Source organism: Ornithorhynchus anatinus, chromosome 5 (genome assembly GCF_004115215.2).
Source record: "Ornithorhynchus anatinus isolate Pmale09 chromosome 5, mOrnAna1.pri.v4, whole genome shotgun sequence".
Lineage (NCBI taxonomy): Eukaryota > Metazoa > Chordata > Mammalia > Monotremata > Ornithorhynchidae > Ornithorhynchus > Ornithorhynchus anatinus.
The window spans coordinates 99,965,164-99,979,986 of record NC_041732.1 but is presented as its reverse complement, the minus strand read 5'-3'; the positions used below and the strand labels follow the sequence as shown (position 1 = coordinate 99,979,986).

Sequence of the window (14,823 nt, the reverse complement as noted above, 5' to 3'; positions counted from 1 at the left end):
ATGACATGAGACTTTAAAGAGGACTTTTGGCCTGTATAGTCAGGACCTTCCCTTAGAGACACCCCCTTTTTAAAGTGACTCTTCTCTAGTTCTGTAAAGTCATTATGGGCTGGGATCTGCTAATTTTGTTGTATTCTCCACATAGTAAGTGCTCAATAAATACCGTAGATTGATCGAACAGGTTTTGGAGAGCACAAGCAATGAAACAGCAACTGTTCCATATGGAGTTCACAGGAATTCTAAGATGGTGTTTTATGTCAATACCTGAAGGCCTATTTAGGCAAAATTGTGCTTTGGCATAGTGTTTGAGCATTCTGGGGCCCTTTAAAAGCAAGCAAGTAGGAAATATTTATTTTTTAATTTCTTTTTGGTATGTTTAACACACTTTTAAAAAATGTGAATAAGTCCATATAGACCTCTGGGGGAAAAACAGAGCAGTCAACTCAGAATTAATTGTCCCTTGTCCACCTCCCAAATCGTGCCATTATTTCAATTTGTTTTATCTATCGGTGATATTTATTGAGCACTTATGTGCAGAGCACTGTATTAAGCACTTGGGAGAGAACAACAGAATTAGCAGACACGTTCCCTGCCCATAACAAGGTTTCGCAGAGCCACACGCACATTTGTTTGTTTACTAGAGAGGCAGCGTGGCTTAAAGAAAAGAGTACGGGCTTGGGAGTCAGAGGACGTGAGTTCTAATCCCAGCTCTGCTGCCTGTCTGCTGTGTGACCTTGGAAAAAGCCCCTTCACTTCTCTGTCCCTCAGTTACCTCATCTGGAAAATGGCGATTAAGACTATGAGCCCCTGTGGAACAACCTGATTACCTTGTATCTACCCCAGTGCTTAGAACAGTGCTTGGCACATAGTAAGCACTTAACAGATACCATCGTTATTACCAGAGGGTTCAGAAGGGACTGAGGGGAAACTTCAGGGGTTCTGTGTAGTTATGACTGGAGTCTTGTTCACGCAAGCATTCAGAAATTTAGAAAGCAGTTGGCTTCTCAGTTTACTCTAGAATTCCAGTGTTTCAAGTTTTTGCAGGAAGTTGGCCATTTAGGACATGGGCTATAAAAAGACAGCTGACTCACCTTCACTCCAGAAATCAGATTTGTTTTTCCAAAAGGCTTAAAAAGCAGTGGCAAAATGCTTTGAAAGATACTTCCTGAAGCTTGTTTCGAGCAGGCAAGGATCTACCGACTCAAGATCTAAGCCCCAGGTCCCCCTGGGCAGGGAACGTGTCTACCATCTCTGTTGTATTGTGCTCTCCCAAGCGCTTAGTACGGTCCTCTGCACACCGTAAGTGCTCAGGAAATACAAACGACTGATCGATCGATCGACTGACTGAGGCTCTGACTATTTCGGGGCTTGGGTCTGAAGATCCTAACCGGATTGGAGGTGTTGGGTGGATTTCCCAAGATAGAAGCATGGCTTGTGACGTCCAACACAGGAAGTTGGCTTATTTTCATGGCTGCGGCAACATGATGACTAACAGTTTTGTGAAATGCATGAATAAGTATTTACAAATCAGGCTAAGTGTGGAACACATACTTTTCTGGTGACGGTATAATGGGAATTATTGCCTTTCACACTCCCTCTCAGTTATTTCCCTTTTGGTTTCTCCCGGCCCTACTTGCTTCTCCCCCCAACCCCATCACACACAACTGTGTTTTGTAATTCAGCATGACACAGTGACTAGAGCCCGGGCCTGGGAGTCGGAAGTTCATGGGTTCTAATCCCGGCCCCGCCACTTGTCTGCTGTGTGACCTTGGGCAAGTCACTTCACTTCTCTGGGCCTCAGTTACCTCATCTGTAAAATGGAGATTGGGACTATGAGCCCCATGTGGGACAGGGTTGGTGCCCAACCTGATTTGCTTGTATCCTCCCCAGAGCTTAGTACAGTATCTGGCACATTGTAAGCACTTAACAAATACCATCATTATTATTATACTGTATGTTGGTCCCCAGGTAGTGTTCCCCAGGTAGTGTGGGGATTATCAGTCAAATTTTTGAGGGCTTACTATGTGCAGAGCACTGTACTAAGTGCTTGGGAGAGTACAACAGAATTAGCAGATGCGTTCCCTGCCCATTAGGAGTTTATAATCTAGAGGGGGAGACAGAGATTAATATGAATAAATAATTTATAATATATAATTTAAAGACATGTACATAAGTGCTGTAGGATTGGAGTGGGAGAATATCAATTGTCCAAAGGTCACAGATTGAGGGGCACAGAACTGAAGAACAAAGTGCTCACTGATGATCCAATTATAATAATAATAATGATGGTATTTGTTAAGCACTTACTATGTGCAAAACACTGTTAATAATAATAATAATGTTGGTATTTGTTAAGCGCTTACTATGTGCAGAGCACAGTTCTAAGCGCTGGGGTAAACACAGGGGAATCAGGCTGTCCCACGTGGGGCTCACAGTCTTAATCCCCATTTTACAGATGAGGGAACTGAGGCACAGAGAAGTTAAGTGACTTGCCCACAGTCACACAGCCGACAAGTGGCAGAGCTGGGATTCGAACTCATGAGCCCTGACTCTAAAGCCCGTGCTCTTTCCACTGCGCCACGCTGCTTCTCTGTTCTAAGTGCTGGGGGGATACAAGGTGATCAGGTTGTCCTACGTGGGGCTCACCTTCTTAATCCCCATTTTACGGATGAGGTAACTGAGGCCCAGAGAAATTGAGTGATTGCCCAAAGTCATACAGCTGACAAGCGGCGGAGCGGGATTAGAATCCATGACCTCTGTCTCCCAAGCCCGTGCTCTTTCCACGCTGCTTCTCCAAATCCCCGGGTCCAGTCTGATCATCATCATCAGTGGTGTTTACTGAGCCCTTATTTGGGTAAAGCACTGTACAAAGCACTTGGAAGAGTATAACAGAGTTGGTAATAATAATAATTATGGTATTTAAGTGCTTACTATATTTCAGGCACTGTACTAAGCCCCGGGGTAGATACAAGCAAATTGGGTAGACATGTGCCCTGCCCACAGAGAGTTTCCTTAGGGATCATCATAGTTTTTTTCAAACTTCAACAGACTGCATAAAGAAACTTTATGTTGCAGAGTCGAATCTGCTTTCGGTTTTCTTGGGCTTGACGACAGTTCACATTAGAGTTTTAGTCGGGGGGTCCGTAATTTAACTATGTATGGGCCAGAGAATCAGCCCCTGGAAAATTTTTCCCCAACAACTGATTTCTATGAAAACAAATCGCTATAGAGATAGAAAACGAAGCATCACCTCATTTATATTTTGAGAAGCAGCATGGCCTAGTGGATAGAACTCAGACCTGACAGTCAGAAGGACCCGGTTCTAATTCCCGATCCACCACTTTTTATGATATTTGTTAAGGACTTACTATCTGTCAGGAGCTCTACTGAGTGCTGGGGTAGATAAAAGCTAATAATAATAATAATGATGCTGACTGTGGTATTTATTAAGCACTTACTATGTGCCAGGAACTGTACTAAGCACTGGGGAGGATACAAGTAAATCCGGTTCGACACAATCCCCGTCCCACGAGGGGCTCGCGGTCTCCATCTCCATTTGACAGATGAAGTAACTGAGGCCCAGAGAAGTGAAGTGATTTGCCCAAGGTCACACAGCGGACAAGTGGCAGAGCGGGGATTAGAACCCAGGTCCTTCTATCTCCCAGGCCTTTGCTCTAGCAACTAGGCCATTGCTGCTTCTCTCCTCCTTCAAAGAATTATTGAAGACACATCTTCTCCAAGAAGCCTTCCCTCCTTTCTTCTTCTCCCACTCTCTTCTGTGTCGCCCTGACTTACTCCCGTTATTCATCCCCTGTCCCAACCCCACAGCACTTCATTCATTCATTCAATCCTATTTATTGAGCGCTTACTATGTGCAGAGCGCTGTACTAAGCACTTGGAATATACAGTTCGGCAACAGATGGAGACAATCCCTGCCCAGCAACAGGCTCTTATGTCCATATCTGTCATTTATTTATTTCTATGAATGTCTGTCTCCCCCTCTAGACTGTGAGCTCGTTTAGGCAGGGAATGGGTCTGTTCTATTATACTCTCCCAAGTGCTTATTACAGTGTTTTGCACACAGTAAGGGCTCGATAAATCCGATTGACTGACTGACTGACTCCGTTACGTCCTCTGTTAAACAGGGATGAAGACTGTGACCCATGGGAGACAGGGACTGTGTCCAACCAGATTAGCTTGCATCTTCGCTAGCGCTCAGTACAGTGCCTAGCACACAGTAAGCGCTTAACGAATACCATTAAAAAGCAACAACAACAACAATAAAAAACCCAATCAATGAATGAAAATTCATTCAATAGCATTTATTGAGAATTCATTGTGTGAAGAACACTATATTAAGCGCTTGGGAAAGTACTAAGTGCTTGGGACCGGATCTGTATCCAACCTGATTAACTTGTGTCTACCCCAGCGCTTAGCACATAGTAAGCACTCAACCCATATCGTTATTATTATTATTATTTTTACTTTATAACAATAAACAGGCATGTTCCCTGCCTACGATGAGCGTACAAGTCTAGAGGGGGTAACGGTAAGCTCTTTGTGCTCTCCCAAGCGCTTAGTACAGTGCTCTGAACATAGTAAGTGCTCAATAAATACAATTCACTAACGGGGCAGAGAACGCGTCTGTTTATTGCTCTATTAGACTCTCCCAAGCGCTTAGTACAGTGCTCTGCGGATGGTGGGCGCTCAATTAATGACTGACTGAATGATAGACAGTAATGTAAATAAATGCCTATAAATAGATATGACTTATATCTATCAACAGATATAAATAAATACGATTCTATTGATCTATTTTGGTGCTATTGATGCCTGACTACTTGTTCTGTTTTGCTGTCTCCCCCGTTTAATGTTAATGTTAATGCTGGTATTTGTTAAGCGCTTACTATGTGCAGAGCACTGTTCTAAGCGCTGGGGTAAACACAGGGGAATCAGGTTGTCCCACGTGGGGCTCACAGTCTTAATCCCCATTTTACAGATGAGGGAACTGAGGCACAGAGAAGTGAAGTGACTTGCCCACAGTCACACAGCTGACAAGTGGCAGAGCTGGGATTCGAACTCATGAGCCCTGACTCCAAAGCCCGTGCTCTTTCCACTGTGCCACGCTGCTTCTCGTGGTTTAGACCGCGAGCCCGTTGTTGGGCAGGGATCGTCTCTATCTGTGGCCGCATTGTACCTTCCCGGCGCTTAGTACAGTGCTCTGCACCCAGTAAGCGCTCAGTAAATACGATCGAACGAATGAACGGATAAAGGAGCGAAGAGGACACCGCCCCTCGAATCCCAAGAGGAGCCCGGTTACCTGAATTCCAATGGACAGACATCGGTTTTTCTTAAAGTGCTCCTTCTTCCTGTCTTCGGCCGCGGTGACGGTGGCCACGGTGGTGGTGGCCGTGGTGGTGACCGTGACGGCGTCGTTGCCCACGTGCTGGCTAGCCGGCCCGTGGATCTGGGCATTGGCGGCTTCGATGGCGGCGGTCAAGGCCTTCATACTGTCCAAGCTCTCGGTGGAGTTGCTGAGCCCCGACTGGCTGATGATATCTCCCCTCTGGCCGTGTCCGTCCATGTAGGCGTCCTGGGCGGACTCGGTGCTGCTCTGGGCCGTGATGGAGATGAAAGGTTTGGCCGTGCTCCTGGGCGGGACCGGCGGAGGGGTCTTCTTGTAGGTCGTGATGCAAGATGAAACTGCAAGACAGGGGAAGGCCGGTGAGGGGAGTTCCGGGCGGGTTGGCAGTGGGTGGAAAGAGCCCGGGCTTGGGAGTCACAGGACATGAGTTCGAATCCCGGCTCTGCCACTTGTCAGCTGGGTGACTGTGGGCAAGTCACTTCACTTCTCTGGGCCTCAGTGACCTCATCTGTAAACTGGGGATTAACCGTGACCCTGTATCTACCCCAGCGCTTAGAATAGTGCTCTGCACATAGTAAGCGCTTAACAAATACCAACATTATCATTATTATTAGGAGAAGCAAGCGGGGCCTGGCGGATAGAGGACGGGCCTGGGAGTCAGAGGCCCTGGATTCTAATCCCGACTCTGCCGCTCGTCTGCTGTGGGACGCCGGGCAAGTGGCTTCGCTTCTCTGGGCCTCGGTTACCTCAGCGTGGTCCAGCAGACGAAGCGCGGGCCTGGGAGTCAGAAGTCCTTTTAGACTGTAAGCTCACTGTGGGCGTGGAATGTGTCCGTTAATTGTTCTATTTTGCTCTCCTGAGTGCTTAGTACAGTGCTCTGCACACAGTAAAGTGCTCAATAAATACAACCGAATGAATGAATGAAGAAGGACTTGGGTTCTAATTCCAGCTCCGCCACTTGTCTGCTGTGTGACCTTGGACAAGTCACTTCAGTTCTCCGAGCCTCAGTTACTTCACTAGTAAAATGGGGATTAAAACTGTGAGCCCTGTGACCTTGGACTGGTCACGTCACTTCTCTGAGCCTCAGTTACTTCATCGGTAAAATGGGGATTAAAACTGTGAGCCCCAAGTGGGACAGGGACTCTGTCTAACCTGATGAACCTGTATCTACCTCAGAGCTTAGAGCAGTGCTTGACACATAGGTAAGCGCTTAACAAATATCATCATTATCATTATTATTATTATTATTTAAATGGGGCTTAAGACTGGGAGCCCCATGAGGGACATAGACTTTGTCCAACCTGATTAGCTTGAATCTACTCCAGCGCTTAGTACGGTTCCCGGCACATAATAAACACTTAGCAAATACCATTAAAATCAAAACAAAACCAAACTACTCACTGAGGCGGGTTCCAGACCACCGAAACACTGGGACAACTTTGTATTTTGAATGGAACGGCAGCAGTGGTGATGGAGCCATATTGGCTCATTGACTCATTTTGAGCACATTCTGAATTCATTCATTCGTTCAATAGTATTTATTGAGCGCTTACTCTGTGCAGAGCACTGTACTAAGCGCTTGGAATGTACAATTCAGCAACAGATAGAGACAGTCCCTGCCCATTGACGGGCTTACAGTCTAATCGGGGGAGACAGACAAAAACGATAGCAATATATAGAATCAAGGGGATGTATGTACATCTCATAAACAGAATAAATAGGGTAAGTGGACAGCACAGTGCTGAGGGGAGGGGGAGAGGGGGAGGAGCAGAGGGAAAGGGGGGGGAAAGGGGGCTTAGCTGAGGGGAGGTGAAGGGGGTGCGCAGAGAGGGAGCAGAGGGAAAAGGGGAAGCTCAGTGTGGGAAGGCCTCCTGGAGGAGGTGAGCTCTCAGTAGGGCTTTGAAGAGGGGAAGAGAGTTAGTTTGGCGGCGGTGAGGAGGGAGGGCGTTCCGGGACAGCGGGAGGACGTGGCCAAGGGGTCGAGGGCGGGACAGGCGCGAACGGTGGACCGTGAGGAGGTGGGCGGCAGAGGAGCGGAGCGTGCGGGGTGGGCGGTGGAAAGGGAGAAGGGAGGAGAGGTAGGAGGGGGCAAGGGGATGGAGAGCTTTGAAACCTAATGTAGAAAGGATGCGGGGGAAACCAGCATGGCCTCATGAAATAATGGAAAGAGCCTGGGTCTCGGAGTCAGAAGACCTGAGTTCTAATCCCGCTCCGCTATTTGCCTGCTGTGTGACCTGGGACAAGTCGCTTCACTTCTCTGTGCCTCAGTTCCTTCATCTGCAAAATGGGAATTCGATCCCTGTTCTCCCTCCTACTTAGACTGTGAGCCCCATGTGGGATAAGGACTGGATCCAACCTGATTATCTTGTATCTACCTCATCACTTAGAATAATGCCTGACACATAGTAAGCTCTTAACAAATACCATTAAAAAAACATTGAGTTTCCAGACTTGTACCCTTTAGACTGTAAGCTCGTTGAGGGCAGGGAATGTGTCTACCGAGTCTGTTGTATTGTGCTCCCTCAAGTGTTTAGTACAGTGCTCTGGCACAAAGTAAGTGCTCAATAAATCCCACTGATTGATTGATTAAGGTGTTTTCTTAAGCTCCATTTTCTCAGGCCTTTTCGCCCTATCTACCTTTTAAATAGCACAAAAATAGGGTTTCCACTCCCACCGCCTGCATGAATGTTGTACAGAATGTTCAATAGCTAGCAGACATAATTGTTGCTATAATTACTATTAATAATGATGACGATTATTATTATCATCATTATTACCTCAAAGCAGCTCATCCTGACCATCTACATGCTAACCTTCTCACTGTACCTCGATCCCGTCTATCTCGTCGCCAACCTCTTGCCCGCGTCCCGCCTCTGGCCTGGGACGTCCTCCCTCCTCAAATCCGACAGACAGTGACTCTCCCCGCCTACAAAGCCTTACTGAAGGCCCATCTCCTCCAAGAAGCCTTCCCTGACTAAGGCCCACTTTCCTCTCTCCCTCTCCCTTCTGCGTCTCCCTGACTTGCTCCCTTTGCTCTTCACCCCTCCCAGCCCCACAGCGTATATGTACATATATATATAATTTAATGTAATTTCTATTAATGTCTGTCTCTCCCTCTAGATTGTAAGCTCGTTGTGTGCAAGGAATGTGTCTGTTCATGTTAGAGAAGCAGCGTGGCTCAGTGGAAAGAGTATGGGCTTTGGAGTCAGAGGTCATGGGTTCGAATGCCGGCTTGGCCACTTGTCAGCTGTGTGACTTTGGGCAAGTCACTTCACTTCTCGGTGCCTCAGTTATCTCATCTGTAAAATGGGGATTAAGACTGTGAGCCCCATGTGGGACAACCTGATTCCCTTGTGTCTACCCCAGCGCTTAGAACAGTGCTGGGCACATAGTAAGCGCTTAATAATAATGTTGGTATTTGCTAAGCGCTTACTATGTGCAGAGCACTGTTCTAAGCGCTGGGGGAGATACAAGGGAATCAGGTTGTCCCACGTGGGGCTCACAGTGTTAATCCCCATTTTACAGATGAGGTAACTGAGGCACAGAGAAGTGAAGTGACTTGCCCAAGGTCACACAGCTTAACAAATACCAACATTATTGTTATTATTATGAAAACAGCTGTAGCCTGAAACCCTTCGTGGGTAGGGATTGTCTCTCTTTGTTGCTGTATTGTACTTTCCAAGCGCTTAGTACACTGCTCTGCACACAGTATGTGTTCCATAAATACAATGGAATGAATGAATGCTTTCTCTAGTCCAAATGAGCATTGGAAACAGAAGCAGCAGTCATACTGCTAAGGGCACTGGGGGTCTCTCGGCTCACAGTATGGCCTGAAGACCCCTAAGGGGACCATTTTACAGACATGGAGAATAAATCCCCATTCTCCTTCCATGCCCCGGTCTTCATGGGTTTTGCTGGAGTTCCCGTCAGGGACTCCCAACCCTAGCCTGTCACTGACTCGTTTGGAATTCTAGGAAAGTCGTTTCCTGTGGCTCAGTTTCCCCAACTGAAAAATATAATAATGTTGGTATTTGTTAAGCGCTTACTATGTGCAGAGCACTGTTCTAAGCGCTGGGGTAGATACAGGGTAATCAGGTTGTCCCACATGAGGCTCACAGTCTTAGTCCCATTTTTTTACAGACGAGGGAACTGAGGCACAGAGAAGTGAAGTGACTTGCCCACAGTCACACAGCTTAACAAGTGGCAGAGCTGGGATTCGAACCTGTGACCTCTGACTCCCAAGCCTATGCTCTTTTCACTGAGCCAGGCTGCTTCTTTAAAATATATGGGTCTACTAGCTGGGTCACCGAGCAGAAATCGAGGGAGGATTTAGAATATAATAGTAATAATGATAATAATAATCATGGTATTTGTTCAGTGCTTACTATGTACCAGCAACTGAACTATGTACTGGGGTGGATACAGGCAAATCAGGTTGGACACAGTCCCTGTCTCATGTGGGGCTCACGATCTTGATCCCCATTTTATAGATGAGGTAATAATAATAATAATGTTGGTATTTGTTAAGCGCTTACTATGTGCAGAGCACTGTTCTAAGCGTTGGGGGAGATACAGGGTAATCAGGTTGTCCCACGTGAGGCTCACAGTTACTCCCCATTTTACAGATGAGGGAACTGAGGCACAGAGAAGTGAAGTGACTCGCCCACAGTCACACAGCTGACAAGTGGCAGAGCCGGGAGTCGAACCCACGACCGCTGACTCTGAAGCCCGGGCTCTTTCCACTGAGCCACGCTGCTTCCCCTATATTTCAAAAAGCTTCCCCAAAACAATGAATAGTAAAAATAATAATGGTATTTGTTAAGCACTTGCTATGTTGCCAGGCCTTGTACCACGGCACAGAGAAGTGAAGTAACTTGCCCAAGGTGAAACAGCAGACAAGTGGCGGAGCTGGAATTAGAACCAGTGACCTTCTGACTCCCAAGTCCAGTTCTACCACCACGCTACCGAAGGCCTCTGGGAGTTCCGGGAAGGAATGCTATGGAATAGATACTCCTCCCCAACCTTCTCACACCCAGTAGGTTTTAATCAGTACAGGCATTACTTAAAATTACACAAGCAACGTACGATGCTTTGGAAATAAAAAAGCACTAAATAGAACTCAGGTAGCCAAGCCCTTAGTACACTGCCCTGACTCAGTAAACTCTCAATAAATACCATTCAATCAATCCATCCATCAGTAATATTTACTGAGTATTTAGTATGTGCAGAGCACTGTACTAAGCACTTGGGGGAGTACAACAGTTCCAGCAGACATGTTCCCTGCCCAAAATGAGCTTATGGTCTAGAGAGGATTGATTGACTGATTGATTACCAAAAAAAAAAAAAAGAAAACAGACTATTTAGACATGGCTCTATGTTTACATTAATAAAGGTTAATTTATTTATTTTTATTAATGTCTGTCTCCCCACGTCTAGACTGTAAATTTGTTATGGGCAGGGACTGTCTGCATATTGTTTTATGGTACTCTCCCAAGCGCTTAATACAGTGCTCTGCACTCAGTAAGTGCTCAATAAATATGATTGAATGAACTGAATGAATTCACCCAGGAGAAAGGCCCGGGCACCTCATCCTTCTGGAAGCCTTTGGGTGAACATACATTCCAATTTATGGTTTTAGGGGAATTCAGTCTCCAATTTTTTCAAAGAGAATTCTCCCATTCTCATGGTTAAATGAGGGGGTGGAAAAGTTTTTTGAGCATTTTTGGTTTTTGTTTTGTTGTCTGTCTTCCCCACATCTATATCATGAACCTGTTGTTGGGGTAGGGATTGCCTCGATCTGTTGCCGAATTGTAACTTCCAAGCCCTTAGTACAGTGCTCTGCACACAGTAAGCGCTCAATAAATACGATTGAATGAAATGAACGAACTAGAGGAGTCACCTAGCCTTACGCCAGATCCTACAAGGAAAAGGTTTTATGAAACAGGGGGTGGGGAGGCGGGGTCTGAAATTCTGCTGAAGGAAGGAAAATTTAGGTGCCCTCTGGCATTCTTACTTCATACCTGCTGAGCATTTGCAGAGTGGGAGGGCGGAGGCGTTCGGCAAATTAGGAAGGACCCAACTCTGGAAAATAGGTGGAACTGGGAGAAGTAGAGGCTCCTTTGCCAAGAAAAATGAGGTCCTAAATTACTAAACAATGGAAGCAATAACTGGAGAAATCAGCTCCCTTGGGGGTGAGAGGAGATGTTTTCAAGAAAAGTACACAAATAACAGTTTTGGTACAAGCGACTAAGAGTTTTGGCAATTTGGAAGAATTCTTGTCAGCTGCCGAAGGGAATTAATCCCTCAGTTACTCGGTCAGTCGATCATATTTATTGAGCGCCTGCCGTGTGCAGAGCACTGTACTGAGCACTTGGAAGGATGCACTATAAATATAAACAGAGACATTCCCTGCCCACAACGAGTTGCCATTCTAGAGGGGTATTTATTAAGCACTTACTGTGTGCAGAGCACTGTATTAAGTGCTTGGGATCATACAACACAATAGGGTTGGCAGATACGATCCAGGCACTCGATCAAACATATTTATTGAGCACTTAGTGTGCGCAGAGCACTGATCTCTCCTCTCAAACTGCTTAAAGTCCAATAGGAAGCAGTGTAGCCTAGATGGAAAGAGCTAATAATAATAATAATGTTGGTATTTGTTAAGCGCTTACTATGTGCAGAGCACTGTTCTAAGCGCTGGGGTAGATACAGGGTCATCAGGTTGTCCCACGCGGGGCTCACAGTCTTCATCCCCATTTTACAGATGAGGGAACTGAGGCACAGAGAAGTGAAGTGACTTGCCCACAGTCACACAGCCGACAAGTGGCAGAGCTGGGATTCGAACTCATGAGCCCTGACTCCAAAGCCCGTGCTCTTTCCACTGAGCCACGCTGCTTCTCAGAAACCCAGTTTCTAATCCTGTGTCCCTACCTTGCCTTCTTTCTGACCTACCTTGGGCTCATCACTTAACAGCTCTGTACCTCAGTTTCGTCATCTGTAAATTGGGATAAAATACCTGTTTTCTCTCTCCCCCTGAGAGCCCCATATGGGTCAGGGACTGTGTTTGACTTGCTTATCTTGTCTCTATCTCAGAAGAATGCTTAACCTCTGACTCCCAAGCCCGGGCTCTTTCCACTAAGCCACGCTGCTTCTAGGAAAGGATTGTGTCTGGACTCCACAGTTTACATCCAGCTCGGTACTTAACAAATACCAGTTATTATTATTATTTCTAACAAGAGAGGCCATCGTTGTGGCTTCCTGAAGCCTAGAATCCCGAAATTTGAAATATATCATGAGAATGGGAGTTGCATGTGGAGGGCATAAATTGGATTTGAAACCCCAAATGCCTGAGATGATGATGATTATTATTAATAATAATAATGGTATTTGTTAGGTGCTTACTATGTGCCAGGCATTGTTGTAAGTGCTGGGTTGGATACAAGCAAATAGGATTGGACACAGTCCCCGTCCCACGTTGGGCTGCCAGTCTCAATCCCCATTTTACAGATGAGGGAAGTGAGGCCTAGAGAAGTGAAGTGACTTGCCCAAGCTACGGAGGTAATGCGCCTTGGTTAAAAAAGCAGAAAGATGACAAAGGGAAGCAGCCAGACCCAATGGAAAGAGCACGAGACTGGGAGTCGGGAGACCTGGGTTCTAGTTCCAGCTCCGCCCCTGGCCTGCTGTGTGAACTTGGGCAAGTTACTTTACCTCTCTGGGCCTCAGTTTCCTCATCTATGAAATGAGGAAAAATACACCTGCCTCAAGCCTCCCCCATACATTGTGAGTCACGTGTGGGTCTGGTCTGATGATCCCTAGAAGGATGGCTCAGTGGAAAGAGTCTGGGCTTGGGAGTCAGAGGTTATGGGTTTGAATCCCAGCTCTGCCACTTGTCAGCTGTGTGACTGTGGGCAAGTCACTTAACTTCTCTGGGCCTCAGTTTCCTCATCTGTAAAATGGGGATGAAGACTGTGAGCCTCACGTGGGACAACCTGATCACCCTGTATTTACCCCAGCGCTTAGAACAGTGTTCTGCACATAGTAAGTGCTTAACAAATACCAACATTATTATTATTATTATTGTCTCCTATCTGTCCCAGGGCTTAGCAGAGTGTTTAGCATCTAATGAACACAGAATAAATCGTAATAACTGTAAATCTGTGTTAGGTCTTGTTATGCCACTGAATCTCTCTATGAAAGAGCTTCTCTACCCAGGAAAACTTGCAGGGATAAACTACAAGGAAACTTGAAAGATTTAATGAAGATTATGCCCACTCCAGCTATAGAGTGCAACAAGAAGGAAACGATTACAAAAAAAAATACCCATTTTTAACTGGAGCCAAAACTTAGACTGTAATTCAATCAGTCAGTCAATCAGTAGTATTTATTGAACACTTCCTCTGTGCAGAGCATTATACTAACCACTTGGGAGAGTACAATCCAATAGATTTGGTAGATACTTTCCCTGCCCACAGAGAGTTTATAGTTTGGAGGAAGCTCCATGTAGGACAGTCCCGTGTAATAATAATAATACTAATGTTGGTATTTGTTAAGTGCTTACTATATGCCAAGCACTGTTCTTAGGGCTGGGGTAGATACAAGGTAATCAGGTTGTCCCACGTGGGGCTCACAGTCTTCAGCCCCATTTTACAGATGAAGTAACGGGCACAGAGAAGTTAAGTGACTTGCCCAAGGTCACAGAGCTGACAAGTGGCAGAGCTGGGATTAGAACCCACGATCTCTGACTCCCAAGCCCGGGCTCTTTCCTCTAAGCCACACTGCTTTGAGGAATGGATTGTGTCTGAACTCCACAGCTTACATCCAGAACCTTGTACTCTACTGCTTCTCAATCAGTCAATCAATCAATGGTATTTATTAAGCACTTACTGGGTACAGTGCCCTGTACTAAGCGCTTGAGAGAGTATAATACCACAGAGTTGGCAAATTCCCTGCCCAAAATGAGCTTACAGTCTCGAGGGGGAGACGGACATTAAGAGAAATAAATTATAATATTCAATTTTAAAATATGTACATAAATTCCGTGGGATTGAGGACGGGAAGAATATCCAATAACCAAAGGTCACAGATCCAAGTGCATAAACAATACAGTGGGGAGAAGCAGTGTGGCCTAATGGATAGAGCACGGGCCTGCAAGTTAGAAAGACCTGGGTTCTAATCCCTGCTCTGCCACTTGTCTGCCGTGTGACCTTGACCAAGTCACTTCTATTTCTCCACGCCTCAGTTACCTCACCTCTAAAATGGGGATTAAGACTGTGAGCCTCATGTGGTACATGGACTGTGTCTATCTACCTGGATTAGTTTATATCCACTCCAGCGCTTAGTATTGGGTCTGACATAGTAAGTGTTTAACCAATTCTGTAAAACAAACAAGAACAAGAAAAAGCAGAAAGAGAGAGCTGAAGAAAGGAGGATTTAATTGGGGAAAACCTCTTGGAGGA

General features: G+C 45.9%; 1 protein-coding gene across 5 annotated transcripts in view; it reads right to left on the bottom strand.

Annotated features, from left to right (window-relative positions):
- Positions 1-14,823, bottom strand: part of DLGAP1 (DLG associated protein 1) — a 978,335-nt gene that overhangs the window by 78,376 nt on the left and 885,136 nt on the right. For all 5 annotated transcript variants that reach the window (XM_029066588.2, XM_029066589.2, XM_029066592.2 and 2 more), the window contains one exon: positions 5,321-5,703. In XM_029066588.2, coding sequence (XP_028922421.1) covers positions 5,321-5,703 — 383 coding nt within the window. The remainder of the gene's footprint in view (positions 1-5,320; positions 5,704-14,823) is intronic.